Here is a 15,027-nt window from a genome sequence, read left to right as displayed (position 1 = left end):
CTCGATACTATGGAAGTCAATGGGGACCAGCAACTGTTTGGTTACCCATATCCTTAAAAATATATTCCTTTATTTTCAACAGAAGAGATAACTTCATGCAGGTTTGGATCAACTTGAGGGTGAGTAAAAGACAGAATTTCCATTTTGGGAACTATACCATTAATGTATTAATTTCCATGACTTTACCCTTTTCACAACTGTCATGTACTTTGTAAGAGGTACAGCCCTGCATATGGACTCTAACTTTCCTATAAACCATATGAGGAATGTGAACAAAAAAGGAACTCACGCATGTTCACAATATCACATTTTATTACTTTAGATAGGTTTAGAATTAAACAGATAATAAAATTGTCCAACATGAACAAAGTGCAAATTTTTCACAAATATAGACTAAGAAATGCATACAAACCAACTCACCAACAAGCAGAAAAACATTTACAAACACTTAAAATAAATAAATAGAATTTCATGACAAAAAAAGCACAGTGAATGGTCTTTATCATGTTCTACTGAGAGGCTGTATGAGTGAAAATTGGCAAAGCCCTGTTAAAATTTCCCACAAAATGTTTTGAAGATTTATAATCAATGACTGGTCTATCAACTCAGCATTTTTTTGAGCAGCAAATATTCTACTTAATCAGACTTTAAAATATTTTTAAAATCATATATTTTGTAGGTTTAAACACTCTTTCTTTTGTTCAAATATTCATAACTCATTGCCTATTCATCCAATAGTGTTTGGTTGGGATTCATGTGTAGAGTTGGTAATGTCGACACGTGTCCCCCTAGTGGTCATTGCGAGACCTGCAGTATGTCCCTGTGGTTTGGCAGTGAAGGCACTGGGAACTGGGTGGTCAGGGAGAGCTGCTGAAACTTCTCTACAGACTCCTACAATAGCAAATGAGAAAAGCCAATTCCAGCCTCAGAAAATCATGTTTTGTTGTCTCTAAAATAATGAATGAACAGCATATGTAAGAAGCAATTACCTCTGGCCAAGATAACGCTGACAACTTCGGCCAGTTGGTGCCCACTACCTCCTCTCCTAAAAGGCCTCGCTCTATTAGCTGTCTTATCAGGAACAGGTAGTCAGTCCTCTGTAATAATAATGGATAAAACGCTGTTTAATCAACACGGTATACATATAAATATACAAATATGTCAACTTAAAAATAAATTTGAAATTTAGTTTTGGCAACTAACTGAAAAATAAATGTTTAAGTGCTAAATTTATTGTTATACAAAATATTTAATAACAAAAAAATGACAAAAGCACATTATAAAGTTATTAAACCTAGAAAATATAAAAACAAAAAGGCAATTGAAAATATGATTAAATATTCAAATAGTATATAAATAATATTAAAATAACTGTTAAATAAAATAAAAAAGCACAGGTAAAGAATGTAACAGCTCGGCAAAACTGCATCAACACCAAGGTTTGATCAGCGGTTTTACCTCACTATCTGTGGCACTAAAAATTGCAGTCAGGGTGGGTTCACTGTAGAGAAGGTGCAGAGGTGGAGAGGGAGTCCGAGTCCACAGAATTAAAAACTTTTCCAGAAGAGCAGGTCTCTTGTTCCCCTCGGCTGAAAACACCAGAGGAAGCTCCCCAGATACTGCACATGGAAACAAACCCAAACAGACACAATAGGGTATTGATCACTTTCAGAATTGACTTCTTGTACCGTTCTCAGTTTTCCATTAATTGTTCTCTCACCAAGTTTGCAGGCCATCTGAACAGTACAACGCAACAGCATCTGCTCGACCACAGGAGAGAGGAACTAGAAAAAGAGCAGGACACAGGAGAGAATTTGTAAGAAAGGTGTAAACCATTCTAAATAAAGGATTAAAAACTACTAAAAACATTGAATGATGTTAATACACTGTAGTAATATGGGGTCTGATTACTTTTCGGCATCCAAGTGTTTGTCCCACTCTGTCCAGCAGAGACTCAATCTGATGAACAGTGAAAACCTCCTCGTCAGACCTGGGTCCTACAGACACACTCAGAACCTCCTGAAACATGAGACAAAATTATTTGAGATCTGACAAAATTATATTAGAAAATTACTGTAAATTACCTTAGGTTTGCTTATTGCTGACTAGTCGAGGCTAATTAATTGGCCAAATGTCCTGATACTGCTGATCATTAATTCCAATGATTTCCAATTGATTAATTCCAAATTCAGCTGATAGCCAGTGTCATTGGTAAACAGTATTATTTATATACTATTATAGTATTTACTAATATTTTGAATTTGCCTTTATATATTTTCAGTTTTCAATTTAATCTAATTTATCATTTATATTAGTTGTTTGTAATATTTCTATTTAGTTTTTTTTAAATTCTGTTTTAGTCACTTAAAATTTATTTTTTTTGTAATTTAAATTTTAACTTCATTACAATTAACAAAAATGCTCTTTTTAATAGTTTAATTAACAATTACAACACTTCTAATGGCCTTGTCCAAGAATAAAGAAACATTTTATTGTTTAGCAAATTTGACTATTGGTGTGAATTATGCGTTTGATTTCAGCAATTTTGTGGATGTCTAATTTCTCACTCAAATTCTCTCACAAATTTATTATCAACCTCCCTTGTTAATGAAACCATTTTAATAGTTTTTTTACGTCGATTACCAATTCTCAATAATTACCTTAACTTCAATAATGATTTCTGATCCAAGTGGAACCTTGTGGTTGCAGTCTAAAACACATAAGGACCCAACACTGAGCCCTGAGGCACTCCTCTGGACCTGCTGACTCTTGCTTGATCCCTCACCCTCTTCAACATCCAAATTGAAGGTTGAGGGCACACTCTTAATCACCCTCTCAAACGCACTCTTCCACTCTCTCTTTAGCAGTGCTAAGGGAGACATTCATACAGGAATATTTAAGATCACTATATTTAAAAAAGCTACAAAATATGTAATAAGTCTAAATGGAGAATTTGTCATTTTAAAATGTGAATAAAATTAGGCTTCACTACTTGTGATGTTGGAGGACAGCCAGCTGCAAGCCTTTTCTGTAGCCAAACGAGTGGTGATGCTCTCAGCTGTGGTCAGGACCTAAAACACACAACAACAACAACAAATAATCATATCTCTAAGTAAATAAATTATAATCTTGAAGTCTTTTTTCTAAAATTAACCACAAAATGAGGTGACAAACAAGAGCATCACTGTACAGCAAATTTCCACCCAAGACAAACACTGTTTTTGAGCATCTCTATTTTTCTACAGGTTATTAAGTGGATTGAATTAAGGAAGAGAGACTGTTTAACTCACAGAAGGAGAGGTCTCCAGAGGAAGAAGAACTCGGACGGCTCCAGGGGCATTCTCACTGCAGAACCTATCATGGGAGAGGTGACTAGTCCAAAACATGTCCTACAACATGATGTATATGTAATGAGAGAAGAGAGCTGCTGACCTGGTGGCTCTCTCCAGAGTCTGCATGCCTGCGTCACACAGCTGAGCACAGATAGAATCGTTTAGTTTGGCCGTGTTGACACCCTGCAAACCCAAACTATCTCTGAGAGTTTTCTCTCCACCCTTCACAAGCTCCAACACAAGCGTAGCCCTGCCACAAGGAGTTAGGAAAATATGAAATTATGAAACGTGAATTCAAGTTGATTTACATGGAATAAAAAGCAGAAAGAGACAAAAAGACTGACAAAATGGCGGGAGACTAACTTGATGTGTTTGACGCAGTTGGAACCGACTCTTTCCGCAACAAACTCTACAGTGCGTCTGAGAGATGGTGGCTGGTTGTGAAAAAAGGCCTGTTCCAAATCGACCTGTTAAAACACATGGAAAAACATGGATGTCTGCGCATGGATGACATGATCTCAACTCTTCAACAGATGGAAGGCATTTTCTTGCAGCATACCTGAAGTTTTTGTTGTGAACGGGTGGTGGAGGGTCCCCTTAGTTCTGCAGATGTGGGGGTGATCTTGCGAATCAAGCCTCCGCTCTTGGACGTGCTACCAGCCACAAAAGCAGCAAGAAGTTTACGAAACTCCCCTGGAAAATGAACGGTGTAAAGGCACCTCAATCACCCTCAACTGGAATTTATTCCAACCAAAACTTAGTAAAAGACAGTGGATAATTTTTTTTCAAACCGTACGCTCTCACCTAAATATGGACAGCAAGTTAAGAGAAGCTGTTGGTCCACTAATGGGAGGGTGTCCTTCAAAGAAAATATACAGTATTATACACATTGTGAAGGAAAAGGAAAAGATAAATAAACATTTCTTTCCCTCCTTAAAAGGAAACAGTTAAATGTATCCAGAGCAGATCAGTGATCCACTAACCAGCCCCTGACAGCTTGTATTATTCTCCAGTTCCTTGATTTCTTCCTTTAGATCTGTGCTGAAGAAGAGATCTTCTGGGAAGATTGGGATCTAAAATAGGGAAAGCAACAGAAATATTTGACAGTCTCATTACCCCTTCTCTTTGTCCAGGCTGTATGATTTGGTCAATAATTGTAAATCTCTTTAAAAAAAAAAAAACCCACACACACATACTGAAACAGCACTTATTTCAAGTGTATGCAAAAACAAACTATCAAATGATGCCTTGTATCTCATACCGTAATTAAGTCCCATTTAGCCCATTTTCTGCTGTTCTTTACCAAAACCTGCAATCTCTTTGCATTCACAATGGCCTTTAACATTAAACTGGATCGAGATCACTATTTGGGTGGATTTTTATAAAAAAAAAAATTGCATTTTTTTTTTTTTTACTTTTTATATTATATTTAGGGCTGTCAAAAGATTAATCGCGATTAATCACATCCAAAATAAAAGTTTGTGTTTACATAATATATGTGTGTGTACTGTGTATAATTATTTATATATATAAAAACACACACAATCATGTATATATTTAAGAAAAATTGGTTATATTTATATATACAATATTTATATATAATATAAATTATATAAATGTATATACAGTATATAAATGCAAATATTTCTGAAATATATGCATGAATGTGTGAGTATTTATACATAATAATTATACACAGTACACACACATATATTATGCAAACAAACTTTTATTTTGGATGCGATTAATCGCGATTAATCTTTTGACAGCCCTAATTATATTATAGTATATCAATGTGGATTTATTATTATTTTAAATAATGCAACTTTCTTATGCAATATAATAAATTATGGCATGGTGTGATGTGTCAGAAGTCAATTTGTCCAATTGCAAACAAAGCAGGTCACACTGGAGGTGCCCATCTGCAACAGTTTTTACAGAATAGCAAAAGTTTTCTGCCTGGCGTTTGATTTTCAGCCCCACTGAAAATGAGACATCTCACCTGGAAGAGCCAGCCCAAAACTGCCACCATGAGCAGCTGATTCATGTAACACAGCTCCCCTCCTCGACCCAATACCATCCTCCTGAAACACACACAGAAGCATGATTAACATCACAATCACACAAAAAGATCATCTTTGACGTGTATGTGATAAACTCACTTGTAGATCTGGAGCAAAAGGCACAGAGCAGTCCTGTAACAAGGCAGAAATGGGCCGATATAATCCAGCATGGACAGGAACTCCACCATCCAGGGCACTGTCAGAATGGTGCGTCTCCGATACACTGAACTTCTCAACACCGCACATACATCCAGCACTGGAGAACTCTGACAAAACACGCAAAAAACAAATTAGGTCATGAAGAATACATAGCTTGCTGCCAAAATATAAAATCTGGCCTGTGTACCTTGCTCCGCAGAGTGACTGCAGCGTCCTGTATGTCTCTTGATGGCAGCTCAGAGGTCTGGTAAGGCAGAAAAGAGATGAAGCCCAAAAACTTGGCCAGAAGTCGTGCCGTGAGAAGCACAGAGGAGAAACGTTGCTTCTCGTCCTGAAACAAAGAGCCCAAAAATGTATTTTAAACTCACTTAAAGCCTTACTTTGGAGTGCTTGAATATTTTTCTTTCTGGTCTAACCTGTTGCTCCATGTCTCCATCACCGGTCTCCTCTCCCCGGGCAGGGCTGGCGTCTGGACCGAGGATGGACACCTCGTCTAACTTCAGCAGCTGCTGACACAGACCATCTTTCAGGTGCTGGTTCAACTGACAGCTAGAACAAAGACGACCGTAATTAGAGCCAAGAATCAAAATCACATTAAGACCGAAACCTTAAAGAATTGATAAAATCAAAATAAGAGTTTTGTGACTTTTAGTCTATTAAAATAAGCTTAGATACCATCCAAGCTACTGTACTCATAACAGCTGACAAAATGTACTTTAAGCTGGTATACACTAGCCTAGCATTTAAGTTAAGGGGTCAGTATTTTTTTTTTAAAGAAATTTTAACTTTTCAGAAAGGATGCATTATATATAAATTAAGTTTTGCCATCATAGAAATTAATTCGCTTTTTAAAATATATTAAAATAGAAAACAGTTCAAATGTATTTAAAAATAGTCATGTTACTGTATTTTTTAATTAAATAAATGCAGCTTGGTGAGTATTTTGAAATGTCCTTCATTGCTTTTGCCCAGCATACAAGCTGTGATTTTTTCTGTGCTGTTGTTAACAAATATCTATTTGCCATTTATACAAATGGAAAAGCACTTCGATAAGCACTGTCTTTTTCAACAGAAAATGCCTACACAGGAAAATAAACAGCACTCAAAGTAATTCATACAGCTGGAGCAAGACTTGCAAGCTTAAATTATGACATCATGAAAGCATCAATTGCACATCTAAGAGTCCCAACGAGTCCGGTGGATACAACATTTACCAGCTGGCTGTCTGAAGGAAGCCCTTGAAGAACTCCTGATGGCCAGGAAAGGAAGGTGGAGGGCAGGGACCAATGAGTCCCTGAGGCTGGACCAGACGCTGCTGCAGGCGCTTCAGGCGACACAGGCTGTCTGCCCCCAGCATGCCCAGGAGATCAGCGTCAGGAGCGTCACTGGAGGAGCCCAGCGCACTAGGGCTCTTACACATCTAGAAGAAGAGACAGAGATAATATAAAAGGGACAGATAGAGAATAAGAGGAAATGTGAAATCAGGCATTTTGGCTCACCTGGATCAGCTGTTTCTGGAAGAGTCTGGCAAAGTGAGAATTACTTCCTGCTGCTGTCAGCTGACTGACCATTATCCTGTGGGTATAAATCAAAACATTTTACATTTAGAATCAGAATCAAAATGATTGAGGGAGAAATTGTATATCATTCATATAAAAAGAGCAAAGAATATACTATTAGTTTTTACTATAAAATGTCCCTTTTAACACTACAAAAAAACAGAAAAAGAAAATCACCTGACTCTATTGCCTAATGCTGCCTCAAAATCCCAGCCAGGCTCTTTATGAGAGTCCTCCCATTCTCTGATCAGCCCGTAAAACACATCCCTACAACAGAGGAAGAAAAAAATAACATGTACCAACAACTGAAACATCACATATTTGAAACATATTTATTGTGTATTTATTGTTCAGCGTACCTCTGCTTTTTAAATGTGTGGAAGCCCCTATCGCTGCTAAAATTTGAGCGGTTATCTGTGGCGGCCTGGAACGGCACTGAATGAACGAACAAGGGTGGACTGGGGAGCACCTGAGGAAGTGAGGACATTATTCAGCATGAGCTTTCAAAGGTTACTTATTGGTTGCTTTTTTAATGCTTACTTTAGCTGCGCAGTTGTCCTGAGCTTGTGCCAGGCGATCTCTGAGGGATAAGGAGAAGGTCACCACTCTCTCATTCTCAGACAGAAGCCGCAGAGTGCATTTGTCCAGGTGTGACACCAACCTGACGAACAGATAAGACAGAAAGTCAGGCACATGGAATCCGATCTGAAGCAGCAAGCAGTAACGAAACTGTAATCAGACTTACTCGAACTGATTCTCCAACACTCTCACGGAAAAATACACACAGTTGTGGACATTTCCCAGGTAAGCTTTCTCCAGCACCTCTTCAAGACCATAAATGAACAGGACACAATCAGGACATGACCAAATTAATTAATTTTTAAATTGACCAGAATAAATAGCTAAAAACTAAAACAGAAATCATATTGTTTTGTTCTATTCCACTATGGAGTTAAAAACAATAATAATAATATAAAATAATTATATTGTAATTATTATTACTAATAAACAATAACATTATTACTATTACAAAAATACTATTGTACTGTAAAATAAATCAAGTATTTAAGAAGTTTAAAAAGGCAAAAAAAATAATACAAAAAGTGAATATAAATGTTTTAGCTAATTCAGCTTTAAGTGCAGAATAATGCACGAGTAATGCATTTTTAAAGCTGAACTCTACTAGCTTTGTGTTGACAGCAGGATTATGAAACGACTCATCTTTATGACATCTCTTCAGCATGATTTAACATGTAAGTGTAGTCAAAAGCCTTAAAGAATTAAATAAGCTTTTTAAATATTGACATACCTGGACTGTCTTCACACACACTGATTCCTGCCTCTGTAGATTCAGAGACAGACACAGCACGAGATGTCAGGAGCTGCAGCACGAAGAACAGCTCCAGGAAAACACACGGAACCAGATTCTCTACAAGCAAAATGCATTAAAACTTAAAACAGATGTAGCATGCTTATGTATATGCTTCTATCATTCAGAAGTTTAGGGTTGGCAAGAGACCCATTCACACTATAAAGATAACCATAACTATTACTATATTAGCATCAACGAACGAGAACACTGTTTATTATAAACGCGCACTGAAGTTTTGTCGTCTGCTGTTTTGCTCAAGCTCTTTAAATCAGGATGGATTGTGATTGGCTATCAATGTTTTTATTGTTAATCAGCTGGAAAAAAAATTCTGAAAGTGATTTCAACAATATAGTTTCTCTGTACCGTTATAGTCTGTGGTGCTATACTTTATATTTAGAATAATTTTTAGAACTACATCTTTATCGTCCTTTGAGAACGGGCCTTTATGCTCCTTTTTTATTTTAATACATGTTAAACTGTAATTTATTGTGATGGAATATAAAGTTCAAAAGAAAATAGATTATTTTGTAAATGTACAAGTCTTTACTGTCGCTTCTTTACTGGCTGAGCTGTGAATCATCACATTGCCAAATATAGTTTTCCCATTGCTGATTTTTTTGATCAACTGTAAATGAATAGCGCAGTATACAGCACCCTCTGCAGGCCACTTACCCGAAATGCAGGTACAATACAGCTCTGCCAAGAGATCCAACTCTGATTTCTGTGTAACTTTGTCAGGGTCAGGGCAAGGTGACTGGGGGTCAGGGGTCACTTTTGATCCCTGTCTGTGCACTGTTTTGGTTGGGGTACAAATGGCGGGGGTGGTTGTCAGTGGGGAGCTGGTCTGCTGGGCAAGTTTAGACCTAGAGAAGATGAGGCGGCAAATGATGACAGAACCACAGAGATATAATTCAAACTGAATATCACAACATAACCCAACATACCTTTCTCTCCTGAGCAACTCTCTCTCTTCCTGCAGACTGAGAGGACTGGCAGCCGTCAGTTTTGCCCTAGCGCTCTCTGGTCCGCTCTCAGGCAGGCTGAGCGGGGTGGACGTGAAGCAGCTCTTAGGTTTACAGTTAGGCCGCTCTGCACTTACAGGAGTTGGGTTAATTCTCCGTGAAGGTTTGGTTGCTCTGGAAAAACAGCAGAAAGTTTTCATTTTATCTCTCATATTTAATTCATCATGAAATTGCAAAGAATACACATTTGCATCACTAACTGGAACATTCAAAATATGCTAAATTAAAATACAGAGAGGATCTAAATTGTTTTATTACCAGGGTCAATGTCATGATGTAAAAAAAATAATTAATTAAAAAATACATTAAAAGCATGAAATGGAATTTGCCTTTATTTTTCCTTCCCTATTGTGACGTATATTCGATTAAAACAGCTTTTTTCCCTTCTTCTAAGGGGCATAATGCAAAATTGTCAGGGTGATACAACTGTCATAGTATTATAATGATGACGAAAAAAAGAATTTGACATATATATATTTGGTGTGTTTTTGTTATTTCTTGGACAAGACTTTCAAAACTGCTTCAAAATAACAAAACTGGAAATTATACATTAGCAGACTGTATGGGACAACAAGTCTCCTAAAACAAACAGAAAATTTGACCTATTTTATAACCAAACTAGTTTAACAAAGCTAATTCAGAAAACAAATATGAAAAATAAATAAAAATAATATATATATATATATATATATATATCAAATATACTGTATTTTTTATATATTATTTATATACTATAAATATATAAACATACATAAATACACATATTTGACAATTTTTTCATTATTTTATTGTCAATAAATGAGCTTGAAAAAGGTACCTGTATAAGGTTTTTCAAACCAATTTGAACCTAACATGAATCGGCACCTGTAGACTTTTTCATTTAATGTAGACGCTATGTTTTTTTCTTATATTAGTCACAGATGCCCCATTTTCCACCAGAATGGTTTGTGTTCTTGAGACAGAGCCTTTTCTCAGCCAGGCGAGCTGGAGCCTGCCACGAATCAGCCACGTGTTTCCACAGACTTGAGGAACGAACAGTAACATAACGCTGCTGTGTGTCGTTTACCTGACTATAACCAATCTAAAAAAAAAACATTGCGCATCCCAGTGTTTGTGCAGGCAGTGGTGCACTTGTTTTGCTGTTCACGGTACCAGGCGTGATTCTATCGAATCGGCAGCTATCATGTCTTTTTCTGAGATAAATTAAAACTGAAACCAGTTGATTCAATCGCTCTCTTGCACGTATAGTTTTATATATTTAGATATAAAAAGTAATATAGTGCAATGTTATTAGATTGCTCAACGAGACAGCGGTAGCGTTTCTCAGTTGTCAGTGTGTTTTTAGGGCTGGAGTTGAACCGATCTTTCTGGAAATTATGAAAAGATTCATCACTTACACTGGTGAAGACTTGGCGGCACCCACTGGAGGAAAGTCTTCCAAGTTATTGAAGTTGAGCTGCACCTGTGTTGGAGGTGACACTGGTTCAATCCTCGCTACACCTCTACTCCTCCTGCCACCTCCTTCCTCAGACACAGCAACGCGAGTTCCCGTCTGTCGGCCAGACGCGCACCCCCCAAACCCCCCACTCTTCCTGCGGCCTTTGTGCTGCTGTGTGGAGGAGCTGGGCTGGACCTCTGGGGGTGACGTCATGAAGTCGCCAAGACTGGGACGCTGGGCGGAGCGGCGCTCGGACGGGGTGTTGCGGGGAGCAGGGCTCCAGACAGAGCTGAAGGAAGGGCTGCTGAAGGCACTGACGCCACTCAAACGATGAGAGCTGGTAAATGGGGTCTCCTGCTCACTCCTCCCACTCACCGGAGACATAGATGGGGCAGGAGAGAAGAGCTGGACTCGGCTGGCGCTGCGCAGACCCTGGACTGGCGTGGATTTGTTGCCTCTCCGCTCAGAAGAGTGCTGAGTCCTGACAGATTTGGAGGTGCTGGGGGTCTTGGCAGGTGTGGTGGGGCCATGGGTCAAAGTCTGACTGCTCTGCTCTCGCAAAAAATTCAAAAGGAAAGGCACAAACTCCTCTCTGCTGACCTTGAATAGAAAGTCTTGAGATTCACAAACCTGCAAAAACAAAAAGAAACATCTAGTTAAGTCATGAAAAGACTTGAACAAACTTTGAACTTGAGCAAAACGAAATAAAACTTTTTTTTTTTTTACATTAAATTATCTGGCAAAAGAAGTAATTTCGCAGCAAAAGAAATACATATTTATGTCATAAAAATCTTTTTTTTTGCGTGAAATTCTAAAAACTAAAAACAAAACAAAAAACTGAATCTAAATCTCAATATATTCAATATTGCAATAAAACATTTTATCGTTTTATAGCGAGTTATAGTAATGCAACTTTATGTATGCATTACTTTATTTATGAATATGAAATATTATACTGTCTAAATAAGTTACTTCTCTTCTCACAGCAATTTTTTTTTTTTTTTTTTTGTGAAATATAACCCATCTATCTCTGTTTAACATTAGTGTTGTCATCATTAACTGAAACTAAAACTATTAATATTTGTTTTCAGTAATTGAAATAAAGCTAAAATATATAAAAATGTTGCCTTGGCATCTCACTGATATTAATCAGTTTCAGATAGAGTACTAAAATGACCAAAACTAAAGAAAAAAAATACAAATGTAACAAAAATTCAAAACACATAGGCTAATAAAATTACTTAATCTAAAATCAAAATGAAACCTGCTAAATCAAAATTAAACCATACCATAATTTTACTTAAATAATTCAAAAATAACACAATTATACCTCGTAAATAAGGCTTAGTTTTTACTAAAATGTTGTGTTTTTAAGACTAAAATGATTCAATTATGTTAAGAAATATTGAGAATGTTCTATTTTCAAATGATCACAAACATAACATTATGGAAGGTTACATTATAGCTCAAGTTAATGTTTTCAAATATTTACATTCCCCAAAACATGTTTGCAATTTCCCAGAATTCCCATCAAAAAGAAACTTGATGATGACAACGTTCCCCGTTATTGCTCGAAAATGTTCTGTGGCGTTAACAGTTACCATCCCAATGTAATACTTAAATTTAACTTAAAAAACAACTGTAAATAGCCACATATAAAATAATGCGACTCTTTAATGCTTGTTTGCTAACGTAGCGATAGATTAGCTGACTGAATTTCAGGAAAACAACCACTCATACACTCCGCTACGCAGTGACAGTTAAAAAGCACAGCAAAGAGAGAGAGCGCGGTGTAAACTCTTACTTGTTGTCCTTTGAGCCAGAGCACTGTCTCGCTTAACTCCACTTTACTGTGCAGTAACGATTCCAAAAGAGCCGCCATTCTTCTCGGAGTATCATGAGAGTCACGTGGCTCTTGTCAGGGGCGGGATTGGCTGAGCAGTGCAGCGCGCGCAAACCTCAACAACACTGAAGGCATTGCCAGTACTTCAAAATAATAGTTCAGAAAACACTTGCGTTGGTTTGTACCTTCCATGATTACTGAGTAGCCTATAACTTTTTCAGAGAGGGTCTTAAACATATATTTTTACATCTTAAAGTTAAAATGTTAACTTAATGTTAAATGTTAATTTAAATATACATACACAAATAAATTGTTATCTGAACAAATATAGGCCTACAAACATTTAACTTTAAGATACAGATTTGTTGTTGTTGTTGTTGTTGTTGTTGTTGTTGTTGGTCAAACTTAATTTTGTAACTCTTCTAACCCTTGTGTCCTTATGGGTTTATTTTGTTTTTCCGTTTTTTTTATTTTTATTATCATTTTGCCTGTGTTAATGTCAACTGCATACATTTAGGCACACTTTTGTATTACTACTGTGTTACTATTTCACCCCCATTTCCTTTAATATATCTAAAATTTTAATCCCTTGTCCATTTACATTTTAACTATAAAATGATGCAGGCTTTCATTCTGTTGACAAAATGTAAATTTTTACTATTTTACCAGATGGTGTCGTTTACTCAGGTTTGGCCTATAAAGCAAATACTCGCTTTATTTCTGTTTTTTTTTTTGTTTTTGTTTTTTGGTATCTGGATATTATAGAGCCAATTGGATAAATTATGCAGCTATATTATGTGGGTGTGTTGGTATGGATGTCAGAGTATGGTTTGTATGTGTGTAATATAAATTTCTTTGTGTGTGCGTGCATGTAATTTTTGAGAGATAAAAACAATACTGCAAATCACAAATCCAACCAAACGTGTATCAGTGGAGCTTTGCTGGCATCTAATGAGGAAAAAGGCATTATGTGTTTTTATTTATTTTTTTAGGCAACTGTGCCCTACAGACCTTCAGGGCCATATTTAATTATTCCACACACCTGTTTTGTACCTGGATGTCTATCATTATGACAAACAGATGTTTTATAACAACCTTGAACAACCTGTACGTCTAGCCTCATTTTCTTTTGCAGAAAATTGATTATAGTGTTTACTGTTTACCCTTAAAAAGATCTATTAAATCACTGTATTTGGAACAATTGAGATGTTAAGTTATGATTTGTACAAGCCAAACCAGAAGACTAATTCGCCATGGATTCCTTAGTAAAACCAGATCTGAGGTTAACATTGCAGTTTAACACTGTAAATTATCTTAAACAAACCTTAGCAAGTTGTAGAAGACCTGACCGTCTCTTAATGTTAACATTTTCTTCAAGTTCATGTTATTTTACTCATAAGTCAAAAAATGCTGCTATAAAAACCTATAAACAGTAATTTTTTTCATTTCTCAAAAGTGAAAAAAAAAATTATCTTCTGGGTTTTATGACTATAAACAGAACAGTTCTGTGCTGGATTAAATATAACAGAAGAATGCTGTTACCTATTGGCAACATGTAACCAAAAGGAACAACTTGTGTAGGAGACAATTATTGTCATATGGAAAACTGGAAACCAATAATTGAACCATTATCTCTGATGTAGACAATGAACAAACATTAAGAATAGTCATAAGAATACACAAGCTTTGCTTGTTTGCACTGCACAGGTTCTTATCCGTACATTGTGTAAACATCTAAATCAATATGTTTAGGGAATATTTACATTTCAAACTATCTATAACGTGTGTGGGCAGTTTACAACAAATACTGGAAGTACACTGGGTGTTTCCCATAGGATTGGACACGCCATTAACTTAAAGGTCCACATAATAGAAGTGCTGTACAGGCCTTTGCTTGTCCAAATGAGGACACAGGCTTCCCTTCCCCCCTGAGAAATTATAAACCTGCACTTTTCTCTCAGTACAGCCTAAGCCTCAGGCGCCCTTTACCAATCACAGTGTATGCACAATAACTAAATAAATAAATAAATAAATAAAAATAAAACAAAATACTTTGAGCTCACGCACACACAACAGAGTAGAAATAGGTCAATTTAAGTGCTCATTATATCACAACATTCTGTAGCTAATACACTACTAAACTGCCCGGGAAAAATATATATATTATTAAAAAATATATATTATTTAATAATACACTGTAAAAGGGAAAAGATACTTAAGGCATAAAGATAAATAAGCA

General features: G+C 36.5%; 1 protein-coding gene across 1 annotated transcript; it reads right to left on the bottom strand.

Moving 5' to 3' along the window:
* Window positions 1-290: 290 nt before the first annotated feature.
* cdan1 (codanin 1) lies at window positions 291-12,912 on the bottom strand. Its single transcript, XM_079633235.1, has 28 exons — window positions 12,750-12,912; window positions 10,905-11,575; window positions 9,430-9,621; window positions 9,158-9,348; window positions 8,423-8,542; window positions 7,859-7,937; window positions 7,654-7,774; window positions 7,473-7,582; window positions 7,291-7,380; window positions 7,054-7,129; window positions 6,769-6,974; window positions 5,971-6,103; window positions 5,742-5,885; window positions 5,495-5,661; window positions 5,335-5,416; window positions 4,316-4,405; window positions 4,137-4,191; window positions 3,892-4,025; window positions 3,696-3,799; window positions 3,433-3,582; window positions 3,291-3,354; window positions 2,993-3,071; window positions 2,661-2,869; window positions 1,912-2,019; window positions 1,721-1,784; window positions 1,459-1,619; window positions 990-1,097; window positions 291-891 (listed from the first exon to the last, which is right to left on the bottom strand). Exons 1-28 carry the CDS (start codon window positions 12,825-12,827, stop codon window positions 796-798), a joined length of 3,882 nt encoding a protein of 1,293 aa, XP_079489361.1. The 5' UTR covers window positions 12,828-12,912; the 3' UTR covers window positions 291-795.
* Between the last annotated feature and the right edge of the window lie 2,115 nt (window positions 12,913-15,027).

Source organism: Phoxinus phoxinus (assembly GCF_949152265.1).
Source record: "Phoxinus phoxinus genome assembly, chromosome: 13".
Classification (NCBI taxonomy): Eukaryota; Metazoa; Chordata; class Actinopteri; order Cypriniformes; family Leuciscidae; genus Phoxinus; species Phoxinus phoxinus.
This window is presented reverse-complemented; position numbering and strand designations above follow the sequence as displayed.

What these genes read in the sequence shown, in the direction of transcription:
- cdan1 (XM_079633235.1), bottom strand. Translation starts at nt 12,827, where the DNA reads ATGGCGGCTCTTTTGGAATCGTTACTGCACAGTAAAGTGGAGTTAAGC. An exon ending in GCATTAGGCAATAGAGTCAG is followed by an intron (nt 7,130 to 7,290) that starts GTGATTTTCTTT and finishes TTATACCCACAG; the next exon opens with GATAATGGTCAGTCAGCTGA. An exon ending in CTTTTGCTCCAGATCTACAA is followed by an intron (nt 5,417 to 5,494) that starts GTGAGTTTATCA and finishes TGTGTGTTTCAG; the next exon opens with GAGGATGGTATTGGGTCGAG.